The 19,249-nt window shown below is 37.9% G+C and overlaps 1 protein-coding gene across 3 annotated transcripts in view; it reads right to left on the bottom strand.

The window, feature by feature from the left end:
• Nucleotides 1-19,249, bottom strand: part of WDR70 (WD repeat domain 70) — a 360,510-nt gene that overhangs the window by 18,868 nt on the left and 322,393 nt on the right. For all 3 annotated transcript variants that reach the window (XM_025388244.1, XM_025388245.1, XM_025388246.1), the window contains 4 exons: nucleotides 18,947-19,047; nucleotides 17,224-17,303; nucleotides 14,867-14,983; nucleotides 12,875-13,037 (listed from right to left, as the gene is read on the bottom strand). In XM_025388244.1, coding sequence (XP_025244029.1) covers nucleotides 12,875-13,037; nucleotides 14,867-14,983; nucleotides 17,224-17,303; nucleotides 18,947-19,047 — 461 coding nt within the window. The remainder of the gene's footprint in view (nucleotides 1-12,874; nucleotides 13,038-14,866; nucleotides 14,984-17,223; nucleotides 17,304-18,946; nucleotides 19,048-19,249) is intronic.

Below are 19,249 nucleotides of genomic sequence, written 5' to 3'. Positions count from 1 at the left end.
GGGGGAGGGGGGAGGGATTGCATTGGGAGTTATACCTGATGTAAATGACGAGTTGATGGGTGCAGCACAGTAACATGGCACAAGTATACATAGGTAACAAACATGCACGTTATGCACATGTACCCTAGAACTTAAAGTATAATAATAATAAAAATAAATAAATAAATAATAAATAATAAAAACCTTAAAAAATATAAAGCTAACAGGAAACAAATAAAAATAGTAACAACCAACGAACCCTCTATTTTACATTGTCACTGGCCACAAAAATGGATTCCTTTCTGGGATGCTTGAAGAAATGCAATTTGTACATTGAAGTTAAGAAATATTCTGTTGGAATGAGAACACATGGACACAGGGAGGGGAACATCACACACCGGGGACAGCTGGGGTATGGGGGGCTGGGGGAGGGATAGCATTAGGAGAAATACCTACTGTAGATGATGGGTTGATGGGTACAGCAAACCACCATGGCACGTGTATACCTATGTAACAAACCTGCACGTTCTGCACATGTATCCAAGAACTTAAAGTGTGTGTGTGTGTGTGTGTGTGTATATATATATATAAAGAAATATTCTGTTGGGTGCTTCCACAAGGAAGAGTGGAACACAACAAATCAAATAGACACTAAAGACATGACAGCAACATAAGAAATACACAAACAAATTGCAAGAAATATATTCCACCACTTCCATAAAGCAATTCTGTCACCTACCCATTCTTTGTCTTCTAACAATTCCTTCAGAATTTTATACATCATTTCTCAAGAGACAAGAAATTATCAACTCAAGCTTACTGCCTCATGGCAGATTATCTCCCTTGCCCAAAACAAAAGCCTATAAAGGGACTGACTCGAAGGAAAAGTATGTAAGGGGAACATTCCATTCAGCCAAATATATAATCGCTGTGGGTGTGCAACAGGTTAATGGGGATCTAGCAAGCCTCACTGGAGAACCAGTGAAGTATCTACCTTAACGAAGTCAGCTTTACCCAGACTATTGCATATACTGGTTTATGGCCCACACTTACCCATGTTTCTGACGATAAATTTAAAAACCTAAACTTACAGAGGGCTGATGCGAACCTTGCATTTTCCAGTTTGAGTAACTCATTTGGGGAAGAGTAAGCATTTTCCATTTGTTATAAATGTCAACTTGTTTACTAGAGTTACCAAGAAAAGGAGAGCAGATTAGACATCAGCATGGTCATTGCTGCCAATCATTAAATAAGCAATCAAGGGAAGGCTAAAAGGTTTTTTGTTTTATTTTACTTTAGCTTCAGTAACTCTGCATTTGCTAATAGTTAATATGATTTCATAAAGCAAACAGAAAAGCTTAAGCAATGTCTTTCTCAAATCCATAAATTCTGGATAGCTGATACTTTGTACTGATTAATTTTCCCCTTGATACTTTTTGAAAAACTGATTGTCAAGATTATTTTTACAAAGTGAGTCTTTTCCAGCAACTGTATGCTGCAGAAAAATAACAGAAACTCAACAGAAGCTGAGTCCCACCTTCAGTGCTTCCATCCAGAGGAATTTTGTGTAGAGCAGCCAGTAATGAATAGAATCCCTGTGCAATCTTCCAAAAGGGCATTTTTGGGGTACATTGTTTGTATGAGAGATTCAAAGTATTAGCAGGACTGTCCTTTCTCTTCTGACTAAGCTTTGACCTATGTCTTCTACACGGCCCTGCTCTAGCACTCAGGCCAGAATGAAGTCGTCAAAATGTTTTCAGCTGCAGTGGAAAGTCCACAGGTCAAATTCTTTTTAATTACGGATGTTCCTCTGATATGATTCATTCAAAAAGCATAAAGTGAGCTCCAGGGTAATACAGCAATATGAGGCGAAATCACTTGCATTACTTAGTCATCAGTACATGAGTATAAACCACAAGCTTTTTTGGCTCAGGGCCCATTGTTTATTATGAAGGAAAACCTCAAAGCCAAAGTCAATTATAGCCATGACTTTCAATCTGACACACTTGTTAACCCTGTTAGAATGAATACGGCCCAGATGAACTCTGACCCAATCATCACAATTGCAGAATTATTAAGATTAAATAAAAGCCTTGGCCAAAAAATTCCACTTGAAATGGTTCCTTTTTTTTGGTGAAGAGCTAATCGAAGTTGTTTTTGTTGTTGTTGTTGTTTTTTAAATATTAGGCACACATAAGAGGCAACAAGATGTTTCTAGATAAAGAATTTGCTATTTTCTTCATGAAATGAACATATAATATTTTAGAAAATAAACACATCTTAGGCTCATAAATAGGGTATACTGACTCATTATGCTATGTGTGAGAGTTCAAAGACTGTGTGAAGATGGAAAAAAGAACATACATGAGACCTATGGAAACTGTGAAAATAGGAAAAAAAGAGAGGAAAAGAGAAACAGAATTCTACAAAATTGCCATTAGCTACCTTATCACCAAATGGATAAACAAGTTACAAAGATAAAATCTTTGAAGAACACGCAGGCTTAAGACAGCCCAGGTATCACCAAAGCACTCTCTAAGTTCCCATTTATAAGATATATAACTGTGTGCCACAATTTCTATTAAAAAACATGCACGAAAGCTGTGCATTGGTGTAACCCTGCCCAACTTCACGGATCAGGAAAACAGCCTCAGTGAAGGTAACTCACCAGGGGTGGCAGAGCTGGAGCTAAATCTCAGGACTTCTGATTCTTAGTCCAGTGTTGCCTCTGTTACACCATATCACACCATAATCTTTTAGCTTCACTATTACTCAAGTTTTCTAGTAACTACTACCAGTTGCTTTATGATGAAAAGCAGTACACTGCACTTAGTTACAGTTATAGGCTTGATTCTGAAGCCAGAATGCTTGCATTCAAATCCCAATTTTGCCACCTGCTACCTCTGTGGCTTTGGTCAAATTATAAGTCTCAGTCTCCTTATCTGTAAAATGGGGACAATAATAACACTTGCCTCATAGGGCTGCTGTGAGGATTAAATTAATAATACATATAAAGTTTTAAAACAAGCTTGGCAGAGTATAAGTAAAATAAAAGTATCATTATTATTATATATCTTACTTTGGATATCAGGTGTTCCTCACTTCATATAATAGATGTATTTCCCAAAAGCTGTATTAGAATATATTTGCTAAATTAATTTATATGTTAAACACAACATAGCAGCTTGCTATTTTTTAAAGGAAATAATTTTGTTATGCAAATAATATTTCTTCACTATGAATTTCTATAATTGAGATAATCTAGTCAGTAAATTTGAATTTTCTTAAGGGAGAATAATTTGTTGCTTGTTTTTCATAATTACTTTTGTACTATTACAGAATAATTTGTTGCTTGTTTTTCATAATTACTCTTGTACTATTACCAAACATTAGTGTGCAAAACAATCACCCAGGGCACCTCTTAATATGCAGATTCCCACCCCCAATCCCACAAAAAGCCCTCTTGAGTTGGTTTAGGATGGAGTCCAGAAATCTGCATTTCCAAACACCCCCCGCCCTGCAAAAAAAACAAAAAAAAAACAAAAAAAAACAAAAAACTACGTACATCACTCTGATGCAGGCAGTTCACAAAACCACTTTCAGAAACACTGGCTTCCACACAGGAAGACAATGGAGCGTGACAATTAGTCACCTAAATATAACTCTGGAAAAAATATATTTTCTCTCTGTGCATTTATGATTCTTCCTGACACAAATAACAAATAAACCTTTACTTGCTCACAGAGTGGCTTCTTTAAATATTGCCTACAACTCAACATGACTTTAAATGGATCCTTTATAGGTGCGAATGATATTTTCACACATACATACACACACATATTCACATATCCAGTATCAGACAAGATATGCACACTGAAAATTAAATTGACTAAACCAGCAAAAATGGCAGCCTATCTAGCAAGAAAAGTGACGTGGCTGACAGAGCTGTCATTCTGTCAGGCTGGTGGCCAGGGTCCAGGCTCCCACACACATCTATCCCTGTCTTATGTGTAAGCTAATAGCATTCTGGATCTACATCCTGCCCATTTCCCAGCCAGCTCCTTTCCTCTCCTTCCAGCAGCATCTTCTAACAAGAAACTGAAACTGAATCTGCCTATGTGTAGCTGAACAAGAGTCCTCTGTGATCCTGCTGTGTTTGAAAATTTTCATAGCTATTACATTGCTAGGGCCAGGAATGAAACTTAAATAATCAATAAAAGTAAACTCTTCAAAGACGCTTTGTTATCATCACCAGTGGATATAGGTGAGTATACGTCATGCGTAGGCAGGCACATTTGTGGAATGTCTAATTGTGCCTTTCTGTGATAAAGCGAGATACAGTAAATAAATCTTCATTTCATCACTGACAGATGTCAATTGCAGTGAAGAAAAAAAACAACCAGACACACATTATCAATTACAATGACCTTTATGAAAAGATCCTTTTAAATATTAGCTTCCTTTCAAATACTTTGCTACTTGGCAGTAAACAGTATACTCTAGCAGGTGAATACAGGAGAAATAGTACTGAAATCCTAGCTAACCAATTACATGCCACAGCCAGCCAGTGCCATGAACTTAGTATGCAACAAATGCAAGGTGACAAAATTGGGTGGAAGCAAAGAGATGACAGCAAAATGCAGCAGCAGAAAGGAGTGTATTAGGATGACAGTGCAGTCCTCTGGAAAGCTCATTAGGTTAGGCATTAAGAGAACTAATGTCTAGCTAGTTTCAGTCATTGTTAATTGCAGATCTCTAAGCTGCAGCCTCCTCACAAGTAAAGTGAGGATATGACAATACCTGATCTACCTACCATGCAGAGCTGCTATTATTCTAGCACAAATTCATTTGTAAATATAACGGAATCACCTCTAATGCAGAAAAATATCTTTAAATATTTTGAAAGTGAACAAAAACACTTTCAGCTTCAATTAATTCCTATTTAAAGTAAGTTGAAAATCTGAATGAATCATTGTCCAAAAAATATTAATTACCAAGCAGCCTCAGAAGAGTCAGAAAACTCTGAATAGACTATTTGCCAGGAGGGGATGGAAAAGAGAGAAAAATTAAGGAATTACTACTCACCCTCCACTCCACAAAAGTGTTCGCATTTTACAGGTGAATTCTATCAAATCTTTATAAAATAGATAAGTTCAAATGTATTCAAAACAGTTTGAAGGTACATATAGAAAAGAAAAATAAACAAAATTTTTAGGAAGCCAGTCTAACACCTTAGAAAGAATAAACTACAATCACATTATGGTCGTATCAAAGATGCCAGGATGGCTCAGTGTTAGGAAATCTAGTAATATAATTCATCCCATTCATAGACTGAAGTAGAAAAATTCTATGATCACTTCCACAGAGATGAAGGAATTCAGTAAAGGCCTCTTGTGTTCGCTACATGGGATGCTCTTCCCCTAGGTATCTGCATGGCTCACTCCCTCATTTCACTCAGGTCAAAGGTAACTTTCGTAGAGGTTCTGCCCTGACCACGGTATCTAAAATAGTGCCTTTTCTCCCCGATCACTCTATGTCCCCCTTTTATCCCTCTTTTATCTATGTCCCCCTTTTATACTATTACCATCTAATATTTATATATTTATTTAATGTCTATCTCTATTAGCATATAAGCTCCACAAAATGGTTGTATCCTACAACTTAGAACAGTATCTAACACCTAGTTGGTGTTCAGTAAATCTCTGTTGCATTAATAAATAAAGAATTGGATTCTTTCTTAACATCTTGTGTTTTCAAACATTATCACGTTTTATGTGGAAATACCATTAGACTGAATAATATAACTGCTGATATTTGATTTTTTTTCACCTACAAAAAGGAAAATTTTGTAAGGTTTAACGTAATAGAATCATTCCTGTTAAAGTTCAAATTGAAAAAAGGATGTGCACTATCACTGATGTTATTTGAAATTGTTCTGGAAGTAGTCAATGCAATTAGATAAAAAGAAATAGTAGGTATAAAAATTGGAAAGAAGGAGGTAAACTTACTACTTGCATATAATTTTATACCTGTACACCCCAAGCTAAGTGAATAAAAAATTATTTAAAACATACGTAAGAAAATATAATAAACAGCTTGATATAGAACTAATATATATAAATAACACACATATAGGTAGCTGCACAGTATTTCCATATACAAATAAGTTATAAATTTAGTGTAAGAAAAGACTCTATTTACAACAGCACAAAAAGATAAAATAAGTAGAAATAAACTTAAAAGGAAATGTGACAGGTCTATATGAAGAAAACTTAAAAGTACTACTGAGGGATATAGTGATGTGACTAGAAAGACAACTCTGTTCTCGGTTTGAAAGAATCAGTATTATAAATTCTGTCTAAATTAATATATACATATAACTCAAGTCCACATCATTAATTTTTGAGGGGGAGGTTACTAGATAACTTAATAAAGTCATGGAGAACTGCAAGAATAGATAGACACATTCTCAAAAGGATAATGAGAACAGGCAGCCCTACTAATAATGAAGACTGTTTGGTATTGATACTTGCAGAGCCAGACCAATTGACAGCACAGAACAGAGAACCCAGAATTGATTAAAATTCGTAAGTACATTAGGTATAATAAAGGTATCATTTCAATTTAATGAGGAAAATTAAAATGTACAATAAAAAGTGCTACAGCAAGTGGTTAAACCAACTTGAAATAAGTAAATTAGAACTCTACTATGGTAGGTTGAAAAATGGTCCCCTTAAAGATATCCATGTTCAATCCTTGGAACCTGTGAATGTTCTCTCATTTGGAAAAAGGGTCAGTATCTTGAGATGAGGAGATAATCCTGGATTATCTTGGGTTGGCTCTAAATACTACGTAAGTATCCTTACAAGAGAGTAAAGGAGAAGACCAACACAAAGGAGAAGTCAATGTGAAGACTAGGCAACACTAAAGGGATGTGGCTATGAACTAAGGCATCAGGCAATCCTCTAGAAGCTAGAAGAGGCATAGAATGAATTTTCCCCTGGAGTCTCTGTAGAAAGTACAATCCTGCCAACATTGATTTCTGACTTCTGGCCTCTAGAACTGTGACAGAATCAATTTCTATTTTTTAAGACACCAAATTTGTGGTAATGAATATAATGACTTCACTCATTTCACTAAAATAATTCCAGGTGAATTGAAGATTTAACTCTAAAAAAAAATAATCCATAAAAGTATTAAGTGGGAATCTGAGAGAATTTCAAGACTAATCTTGGATGGGACATGCCTTCCTAAATAAAAACCCAAAAGTCCACCCCCCACCCCATTTCTAAATCTCACCACACTAAAATAAATTTTTTACAGGAGAAAAACACCATAAACAAAGTAAAATAAAAAATAACTGGGAAAAATACTTGCCATACATGATATACAAAGGTTAACCTCCTTAATATAAATAACACAAATCAGTAAGAAAAAGACAAATAGGCAAATGAGCCCCCTTTCTAAAGGTTAACCTCCTTAATATAAATAACACAAATCAGTAAGAAAAAGACAAATAGGCAAATGAGCCCCCTTTCTACAGCCCCTCGAGAAAAGATGCTAAAAAATTATTAAAAGGCCGGTGAAAACCACAAATTATACATTTTCACCTATCAGTTTGGCAAAGATAAAAATTTCTAGTAGTTTTGCACTTGTGGGCAAATATGTATATCCAAAGATACTAATTTCAGTATCGTTTATGAAAGAAAAAGGCTGAAAACAATGTAACTTGTCATTCAAGAGGGTACAGTTTTTATAAAAGCATAATATAGCCATACAATTGAATAGTTACATAAAGTAAAAAGAATGAGGCCGGGCGCGGTGGCTCAAGCCTGTAATCCCAGCACTTTGGGAGGCCGAGACGGGCGGATCACGAGGTCAGGAGATCGAGACCATCCTGGCTAACACGGTGAAACCCCGTCTCTATTAAGAAATACAAAAAAACTAGCCGGGCGAGGTGGTGGGCGCCTGTAGTCCCAGCTACTCGGGAGGCTGAGGCAGGAGAATGGCGTGAACCCGGGAGGCGGAGCTTGCAGTGAGCTGAGATCCCGCCACTGCACTCCAGCCTGGGCGACAGAGCGAGACTCCGTCTCAAAAAAAAAAAAAAAAAAAGAATGAGCTAAATATGTCTGGATGGAGCTGGCCCGATCTTGCAATGTACACTAAGTAAAAAACAAAACCACAAATCAGTTTGTAAAACATGCTATATACCTGCATTTTTAAACAAACAATGTATCTACACGTATCTCTCTCTCTGGGAGGATATATAATAACTTGCAGCAGTTGGTATCTCCAAGCAGTAGAATGAAGGAACTGGGGGTTAAGTGAAAGAAAGGCTTTCAAATTTCCATTGTGTACCTTTAGTACCACTGGATTTTTTGTTTGTTTGTTTTTACCGTGTGTATGTACTACTTTAGATCTCAGACATGAAAACCACATACTAAATTGAAGTTACTCCTTTATCAAAATAACTCATTATTAGATGTCAGAACAATAACCTGAAAATTCTAAGGCCAGGTTCCTGGTCTGGATTCCAGCAATGACTTGTTATCCAGCAGGTTTTAAAAGTTATCTTCTGGATGTTTCATTTTCTCCAGTGGTAAGTTAGGTCTTTGACACCTTCTAATTATACATTGCTAATATTGCTATATTATACATTGCTAATATCAACGAATAATCAGCAAACAGTATTTATATCAATATTTTTGAAGACAACTCAATGATTTGTGTGTAAACATAGACACACATATTTGGAGCAGTTAGCCATCGAAATAACGTACACCATCTTTAACAAAATTTAAACTATGACTGTTTTCTTAACAAATCTTTAGTATGTTTCTAAACAAGGTTTCTGAAGTATAAAAACAATCCCTAATAATGGAAAATACCTCATTAAAAACAGAAGTGTCAACACAGACATAATCTATAAATTTATCTGACTGCCGATGATGTGTTGACATGGATTAGTTTATACACACATAAATACTATTCAAATGAAGGCTAAAGCATGCTATTTCGCTGGCCAGCCTTGATATGACCTCTTAGTTGTTGTGATATTATACAATTCACTGTTCAGAGATGTTCCATCTGTATTGCTTATTAATATAAATTGGGAACCACCACCACTGACATTACATAGTCTGTTCTGCTACAGTACATATAGCAGAGGACACAGTGCTTCCCCTTGACTGCCTCAAATCCTTTTAGCATCAGAGATGTTCCATCTGTATTGTTCATTAATATAAATCGTGAACAACCACCATTGACATTACATAGTCTGTTCTGCTACAGTACATATAGCAGAGGACACAGTGCTTCCCCTCGACTGCCTCAAATCCTTTTAGCATTACTGGGCAATGTGCTTTCACTCACAGCAGGAGCATCTACCTCTAAAACGCTGGAGAGCTGACAGTGCCTGAAGTGTCTTTCCCAGCCCCATCTCCAACCATCACCAATGACCAACAAATAAGGGAGTATAAATACTCCAGCTGCCATGTCCCTGACCAGGACAACTCTGACCACAGTCTCCAGGGTTACCCTGCAGGATTAAGGCAAAGTGACCCTCCCTGAGACTTGGCACACTTGACGGCTTCATGACACATCTCTACTCCCTACTGATGTTCTCTGGGAACATATCCTAATAATTCATCTTTATATAAATCTTTATCTCAGGGCCTGCTTCTAAGGAATGCATGCTAAGATGATGTGTTTTTATTTGAAGCAATGTAGCTCCTAATAATGAGTAGATAGGGGACTGGGAGCAGTATAAAGGTGGAGTCGGTTAATAAAAGACTTTTTCCAGCATGTTAATGTTTTAAAAAGTAATCAGCATCCAGTTTTCTCACAATTAAAGACAAAACTTTAGGAATACATAAAGACATCAAGAAAAAAACTTGAATATACCTCCAACAATACAAAAATACATGTCTGTAAGTCTACTCACTATAGCATTGTTAGTACTTACAAAATACTGAAACAACCTAAATATCCATACATAGAAGAATGGTTGAATTAACTATGATAAATTCATACAATGGAGTACGATGCAACTATGAAAATCAATGAGAGTGAGCTCTATGGACTGATGTAGTGTTTTCTAGGGCATACTTCTATGTGAAAAAGAAGCAAAGCCAACAAAAGCAAATTAATATGACTTAATTTATATCAAGTCTTACACCAGAATATATATAAATTTTTAAGTCAATCATACCTCAATAAAGATGGGGGATGAAAAGCAGCTAAAATACTAAACTGATCAATTCACATTTCAAAAATGGCATAACAAAAAAAGTTGCTGACATATTTATAAATAGTATTCTCAAAGTTCATTTAAAGTTAAATTTCATACTAAAATGTTAATGAAGAAACATTTAGATAACCAACTACTTTGTGGATAATCACAGATTAGCAATAATTTTGTGATAAAAGTTGGTTGTGGGTAGTATTTATACATTGAAAATGGTGACATTTTACTCTATACATGTGTTCATATGTTGTAACTACACTTCACCAAAGATTTTCAAATGGAACTTAGACCAAAAAAAGAAAAAAAGATGATTTACATTATGCTATCCTTCAGAAACACAGATGTCTGTAGATGGGTAGCTTAGTATGCATACACGTATTTCCTAGCTTTGTCACCAGAGAGGACCTAGAAGCAATGGCAGTCTAGTAGCAAGGAGCACATCCAGCACACAGCCCTTGGTTTCTCACCACCATTCTCCAACGAAAGGAGCCACGGCTCTTTGGAGAAGTGGTCGATTCCAGAATGTGGGTAAGAAAAACAAAGATAAATCTGTAACATCTTGTGGTGCCAGAAAGTAAGGAAGTACTAAAAAGATATATAGGGGCTTGAGAAAGATGACAGGAGCCATTCTGAAGAAGCTTCTATTGGCCAAAGCTGGAACAATTTGAGCAACAAACTAAATGATAGTATTGGATTTTAACTCACAGAATAAAGTAAGAGACCATACCAATATTTTAAAAATACTTGAAAAATAAATAAATGTGGAAGAAGGAACAACTGTTTCTCTAGGTAGAATTCCAATTAATAAACACAGAAGGAGAGAGGGAAACAGAAAACCACCATTAAGCAAACACCATAGTAATAACTGTTATAGGCAAATTCATTCATGGATGATAAAATCAGACAGCAAAATTGAGGAGAAACAGGATTTGCATAGTCTTAAAATATCACTTCCAAGAAGTGATCAACTGAAAACAGAATGAAATAGAAATAGAATGAAAGCAACTTTACAGTGGAGAAACTTGGCAGATACAACCTTCAGCAAGTGGCCAAAGTTAGCATCACCAGTAATAAGACATCCACTGAGAAGGACACAACATCTCTCTTGTGTTATTTTTGCCAAACATGCATGGTCTCATTCCAAATATAAGAAAATATCAAGCAAACCCCAAATGAGGGAAAGTCTACACAATAACTGACCAGTATTCATTAAAGCCTCAAAATCATGAAAGACAGGAAACGTAACTGTTATGATAGGAGGAGACTAAGTGCGATGTGGAATCCTGGAACAGAGAAGGAACACGAGTGAAAAACTGGCAAAAACTAACTGAGGTCTATAAATAGTTTTTTGTTTGTTTGCTTTGAGGCAGGGTCTCACTCTGTCACCCAAGCTAGAACGCAGTGGTATGATCCTGGCTCACTGAAACCTCCGCCTCCTGGGTTCAAGCAATTCTCCTGCCTCAGCCTCCCGAGTAGCTGTGATTACAGGCGCACGCCACCACGCCTGGCTAATTTTTGTATTTTAGTAGAGATGTGCTGCCAGGCTGGTCTTGAACCCCTGACCTCAAGTGACCTGTCTGCCTCAGCCTCCCAAAGTGCCAGGATTACAAGCATGAGCTAATGCACCTGGCCTAGTTAATAGTATTATACTAATGTTAGTTTTATAGTTTTGATAATTAATTGCACTAAGCTTATGTAAAGTGTTAAATTAGGAGGAAGCTGGGTGAACAGTATGTATGTACTCTCTGTACTATTTCTGCAACTTTCCTAAAAATCTAAAATTAAATCAAAAAGTTTAAAAATTTAGAAACTGAAAATTCTGGTCAGGTGCAGAGGCTCATGCCCATAATCCCAGCACTTTGGGAGTCTGAGGTTGGAGGACTACTTGAGACCAGAAGTTCAAGACCAGCCTGGGCAACATAGTGAGACCCTGTCTCTATAAAAAACTGAAATATTAGTTGGGTGTGGCGGTGCATGCTTGTCATGCTAGCTACCCAGGAGGGTGAGGAAGGAGAATCCTTTGAGCTCAGGAGTTTGAGGTTACAGTGAGCTATGATCATGCCACTGCACTCCAGCATGGGCAACCAGAGCAAGATCCTGACTCTAAATAAATAAGTAAAAATAAAAACGGAAAATTCTATAATAGTACCTATCTTTAATGTAAACGTAGCTGGTTTGGTGGCTTTAAGAACTGCTACCTATTCATCCGTGCTAAGCTATCTGAGGGAATACGAGCAGGCAGGATCTACTCTGCAGTGTTACTTACATATACAGCTCTATAAATAAAAGTGAGTTCATAATATCAGACCTACAAACTGCTTCATTTGCTTTTAACCCTCCTCAACTAACATAATGCACATAAGCAGTGATTTGTTTGTTGTTTTAATCATAGGCAGGATGGGCTTCACATAATGGTTTACACCATGCTACAACTCTGATGGAACAGGGCCTAGTTTTAAAATTCATGATTTTAGAGTTTTATGATACAAACAAATGCCTAGGCTTAAGGACCATCAGTATCTGGCCTATTTTTCATATCTAAGTATGAAATAAGAAATAGACAAGTTAGAACTCAAAAACAACATTGTTATGTTCTCCCCAATTCATTAAACATAACAATTTTCCTATTTTAAAAAGCTATATTCTCACTTGGAATATGCTGGAGAAACCCAATATGGGTTGTCTTCTGCTGCTTTGGCATGACGCAAAATGGCTTCCCGAGGATTACTGTCATCGGTCTTGTCCAAAGCAATGTTCTTCACAATATAGGAAGAGAGAGTGCCCCCGTGGGTTCCAACTCGGCCACCACGACCTGTCGCAAAAGAAAAAAAATCAAATTAGAAACTGAATGAGCATGAGGATACACAGGTATATCTGTGTACACTGTACTTATCTGAGCACAAATCTCAAGAGTACTTGAGTATCATCCTTTCAGCTTACATTTATGACAATCAGAACCAAAGTAAGAGATCACCAAACCTCAACTTCCCCATAACACTTTTAAATAGGAAGAGATTTTTTTGTTATGTCTCAGTTGCTTAAACTTACAGAATCGTACCAACATAGAAAAAATTACAGACAATTTGCCATATATGTGCTTAAAAAAGTTCCTCTGGCATCAACATTTAGAATTCAATTAATAAAAATAACCAATATTCATTAGATGCTATTTAAATAAACATTATCTTAGGGCTTGGCATCTTCCAAATACCTTACAGGTACTTTGCTGAGTATTACAAGAGAAAACAAATAAGCTGAACATACTGAATTCATGTTGCTCTGCTGTACTATAATCTCCCTAAGAAACAGGAACCTCTTTAAGGGCAGGGATTTGTTCCCCACTGGATCTCTAGCAGCTAGTATAGTGACTGGTACTCAGAAAGATGTAGGACATTTTAGGAAGATAAACATATGAAAAGCCAAATAACACTAAAAGATTCATTTCATAAAACAAGATAAGAAGAAACTAAATAAGGCAGGAAATAATTAACTGTGAGATAATTTGTATGGCCAGTAACTATTATGGCACTTAGAGGAAGACAGCACTTCAGGCTCAGGTGGTTGAACAGGTCTTTATGAAAGAGATGGATCCAATTTGTGAAAGTTCAGGAGGTAAACAAGGTTATTTTCAACAAGCAGAATGGGTTAAGTACAAAATTACATTGCTTCAGTGGGTATTTGGGGACAGGACTGAACCAACAGTAATCTCAGAAGATCAGAGCAGGAAAGAAGTAAGGTGTAAAGCTACAGGGGTAGATTTCATTTGGACTGTATAGAACCTTGAATCTCTGGAAAGACAATTGGACACCGGGAGGCTTATGAAGGTTTGGAGGCTGTAGCAACATGAAAAGCTAACAGAGTTGGGGATTAAAGCTGTGTATAAGACAAATAGAAGTGAGGTGGGAGAGAGGGAGTGACTTGAGACTAAGGTGCCTAGTTAGAAGGGTTCACAATAATCCAAGAAAGAATATTATTTGGAAACTTCAGTTAGGATGGTGTTAGAAAAAAAATGAAAAAAAAATTACAATAGATATGCAAAATGTTTTCTATGCTGAAGGAGCAGATCAAATAGAAACTACATAGATGATAACAGAAAATGAAATTCTAACGAAAGTATGTGCTATACTATTAGCCAGTGCTGCTTGGCTTTCTTCTGGTACCTACTTTTTAAAAATGCTAAAGACTTTTATCCATCTTCTAGTGATATCAACACAAATCTAAATGATGGCTACTTTCTGCCTTGTGTGAAACCTAATCCAGCCTGGATTCTGGTAAAAGTGCCCAGTGTTGTACATTAAGCCAATATTGAGAGCAGTGGTTTTAACACTGGGTTCCAAGTTCCACTGAGCCCCCAAGTTCCACTGAGGCCAGCTAGGAAAACTCAAGTTGCAGACCAAGCAGAAAGGGCCCCAGTCTTCCTCCCTATTTCAGCATAGCAGCTCAATTTTTATCCGCTTTATACATCTGGATTCTGCATCAGTTCTTCTGCAGCTAAAAAGAAAACATTTAAAAAAAAACACTAGTAAAATCTCTCTGAAGACAAAGAAGCATCCAGGCCCAAAAGACTGTCCCAATTTTATATCAATTATCCCACCCTGCCTCTGAACCCCCTCTGCAGGTCACTAGCTGGATCACAGTCACCTGGGCCTGCTACAGGAGGTTCGGGTTTATGCGACTTCAGGGGATCCAGTCTGTCCTTCTCCAGCTGTTTCCTTGTACTCCGTTGGCGGGGCTCACGGAACATAGGCAAGGCATGAGCTACAAGAAGTCACATTTGAAAAATTTCATTATAAGAATAATCTTTCCATCCAAAAACATAGCTAAAAAGCATGACTAACTGAAAGATGAAATGGAAGTCACAATGACAGCCTTCATCTAATAATAAAAGACAGTCTTACTGTAACCAATTAGCCAATTTTGCTTGAGACCAGACTCATTGCTCACCTCTCCTGGCAGCTAACGGCACTCAGGAAATACTGTTAAATATTGTCACGGAAACATCGGTGAGGTTCCCCATCTCCCAAACCGTGGGTAGCAGTTAAAACTTAATTACTGCGGTTTTGAAAAGAAACACATATTGGGACTGCCTCTTATTTTTTTCTTACAGGACCCAAATGTAAATAATGCCAATAGCTTGCTGTCAGTCCTGAAGTCTCCTCAGATGTCTCATAAACACTGGAATCACTTCACACGTTTCTGAAATGTGACCACCTCTCAGGAGGAGTTGACAACACTGAGTAACCGGAAGGGAGGAACACTTACCCCACTAAAACTGGGATAAAGGTTGCCATGAATGCAAGGGGTGCCTAAATCTCTTGGCGTGGGGACTTAATGGGGCCTTATCCCTCCTGCTATATGGTAGCAAAATAAGAAAATAAGAACCAAAGCAATATGTGTTCAATTGCTGTTGCTGTTTACTCAATGTCAAAATTAAATTTCAGAATATAAAAGATTATAAGAATTTAAAAGGAAAACAGTATAATATTCTAGGGGAAAAGGAAAGAGTTATTAGGGACATATTAAATAACTCTCTTTTTCTTGCCCCCAAAAAGTACCAGCACAATTTCTTTTGACTCTTACATGCAGATTAAACCCCCTTTAAAAGAAACTTTTCCCAGGGGACCAGGGGAAGGAAGGGAAAGGTTAAAGGGAATTTATAATATCAATAAAATGTCTATGACACCTCAAACCTTCTACCTTCTACCTATACTGCCAACTAGGGCCGGACCATATCACTCACCAGTAAAACATGCCTGCCTTGAGTCAGGGGAGCTGAGAAACATAGCCACCGGTCACTCGGTTGGGCAACACAACACAACAGTATTTTTAGGAGGAGGAAAAATAGCTTTTCACTTCAAACGACTGGAGGAATTTAAGTAGGCCGCATGTAATTACATGAGCTAGACTGGTTATGACAGTGACTTTAACACTTCTACTCTTGCAAAAAGTATCATGGGATCTCTTTACTGGTCATAAGCTCCAGGGGACTTGGTCTCATATAAGACCCACCACCAGTGAGAAAACCCGGCAGTACAGCGCCCCCTGGGCTCCAGACTGAGTCACTGATAAAGTCCACAGGGCCATCCGCTAACGATAATCGCTGTAGCATCCATTATTTCTTTCCTAGCTGTCACCTGTTGCAGGTTTGAAATTGTGGCTCTGGGAACACATATCTGCCAGATTAATGAGGTTGTGTGACATATCTGAGAGAAACCACTCTGCCCTAGTAATCTTTCTACTCATACCCCAGGTAGTTAATTTTATATACAAATTCCTGCGGATCAGTCTAGCACATAGTCATAGAATTTCAGAGGAAGCTGGAACAGACCCTTCCTCTAATTGCCGTACTCTCCTGATTAAAAGTTAAGTTGTTCAACATCACATTGCCAGTCAGTGGTGGAACTGGACAAACCCAGGCCTCCTGATTCCAAGACCAGCACTCTTTCTTGTTTACACTTAGAACAGACTGTTACTCTTGAAAAAACTGCTATAATGTATTGGGCTCACATAGGCTTTTTCCTTTTGGGTTGAAAGCTGCAGAAATAACCCTGTCTCTGTGATGAGTCACAAAAGCCAAAGAGGCTAGCTGTTACATGACTCGTAGTCCTATCCAGATGAATGGGCAATTTTGTAATATATGCCTGAATTCTGAGGGCTTTCTCTGTCTCTAAAGCTATGCAATCAAAACCACATGAGAACGGGCGGATCACGAGGTCAGGAGATCGAGACCATCCTGGCTAACCCGGTGAAACCCCGTCTCTACTAAAAAATACAAAAAACTAGCCGGGCGAGGTGGCGGGTGCCTGTAGTCCCAGCTACTCGGGAGGCTGAGGCAGGAGAATGGCGTGAACCCGGGAGGCGGAGCTTGCAGTGAGCCGAGATCCGGCCACTGCACTCCAGCCTGGGTGACAGAGCAAGACTCCGTCTCAAAAAAAAAAAAAAAACCCACATGAGAGCAGAAGAGAGATGCATGATTGAGAGGCATGTTAACGACTTACGGGTGATGATGTAGTCCTGAGTTAGAGTCTCAGCTTGTTTTGCCTTCCGCTGGGTTTTAACCACACATAATTTTGCTCCCCTGAGGGGTGTAAAAGCAAATTATTTTCTTTACTTGGTCTTAGAAACAAAATTTCATGTTGAAAACATGAGATACTTTCAGGAACATACTCTGTGCATGTACTTCATCTACACAAGTCCTTGACCTTCTGAGGGATGGCAACAGATGGGTTCTCAGTGATAAAAGCTTAAACTTATGGAAAAGCAAGTCTGTCAGTCAGTGGTTATTACCAAGCAAGAGGGTTGGGGAGGTAACAGGGCAACAGGACACAAGTTTACAAAGCCTACAGGAATAATGTGAAATTTTAAGATCTTAATAAAATTACCCAACCTTTTAACTCTAAAGGTCATAGGGTTAAAATTTTAGTTTATGTCTCGGATGAAAGCAACCTGGGTGGTCTACACCCCAAATGGCATATGTCCACTTTTCAAATACAAGCGTACAAGTGTCTGGAACTGAGTTGGCTTGGCAGTGTTGCCAAGGGGCTACGGCCCAAGAATGTGTGGGATTAACCAAAACTGTGCCTAGAACATTGCACTTCTCCTTAGTAGTAGAGCGTTATCCTTTTCAAGAGAAGTAAATACAAATAAGTAAATTTCTTAAAGCAAAGCTTCCACAGAAAGTGCCTTCTAAATGGGTGCTATCAAATGAGGCTCATCATTTTCTCAAGTGAAGCAGACTCGAATCCGAAGTACATTAGCATTTTTAATTTCTTTTTTAAAAAACAAATAAAGTCCTATTTGTTTTCAAATACCATAAATATACTTTATTGTATAAGGCCAGGATTCCAACTCTAGTCCAGGAAGCTCTGAAGGAAGACGGGGCTGTCTGCTTCTATTCAGAGCAAAATTATGGCCAATGAATATTCATCAATAGAGGGTGGCTTTCCTTTCCTCAAAGGAGGTGGGACCTTAAAACAAGTTTATATGGGACCCCAGTGATTTTCACATGTGAATTTTAATGCTAGTTAACCAAGCCTTACTCTAAAGAAAGAGCTAATCAGTCACTGTACTTTAAAAGAGAGAAACAAAACCATTTTTTTTTGGGTGATGACACATATCCATCTTTGTGCCTAAGCAAGATGGAAATAACTGAGGAACTGACTGAACCTCTAGTTACATTTTCAGACTTTTGAAATACAGTGGTATACTTAAGTTTGAAACTTGGGTGGGCATGGGGGTGGAAGGGAAACGTATCTGTGCTGTCCTTTTCTGCGGGCAGAGAATAATCTTGCCAAACACCCAAACCAGTAACTGCTAGAAGCCAAAAAAGAAAGAAGCGAAATGGACAAGCCGATTCCATTTCCTGTAAGTGGTTAGTTCCCTGCTTTGTTAATCTCTTACATGTATCGCTGCTAATGCCTCTGTCCAGGGTGGTATGCAAAGTAGGCAGAACATTTTTCCCCCTTGCACTCAACATTTCAGCTAAACAACTGCAAATCCCCAGGAAACTTTCGCTTTGAATTCAGTGTGGATTAAGGGCGATATTCAAATCCTTTTTAAAGCACAATATCAGGAGTTTGAGGCTTTACTTTGTGCCAGCTGCATTTTCTAAATGGGTGGATCTCCATCAAAGTGGGAAATGAATAAAAGCGGGGGTGGGAGGGAAATCCCTCCCCCCCAGTTGTTGTCATCCATCTAAAACAGGCAATACTTATGAAATACCTCTGACTCTTGTTGGGGTCATAATAGACTTTAGCCAATCCATTTCCAGTTCCAACCATGATCTGGTTCAGCTTTGGATGCCACAGGCAGCGAACAACACTCTGCAAAGGAAAGGTGCAGTGGCTGACTAAAGAGGCCAGATAAAAATGGAAACAATCCTGCTGGTACTTTGATGACTAGTCTACTATATCAAATATCATCCTGATGGTTTACCTCTAACTTTTATACATTTTCTTTTAAACCATAAAGTTGTGTTCCTGAAGTTAAGTTCCATTCCATCACTTATTATCTGGGTGATACTCC

The sequence above is a fragment of the Theropithecus gelada genome, chromosome 6 (assembly GCF_003255815.1).
Source record: "Theropithecus gelada isolate Dixy chromosome 6, Tgel_1.0, whole genome shotgun sequence".
Classification (NCBI taxonomy): domain Eukaryota; kingdom Metazoa; phylum Chordata; class Mammalia; order Primates; family Cercopithecidae; genus Theropithecus; species Theropithecus gelada.
The sequence above is the reverse complement of the archived record's forward strand: the minus strand, read 5'-3'. Positions and strand labels throughout refer to the sequence as shown.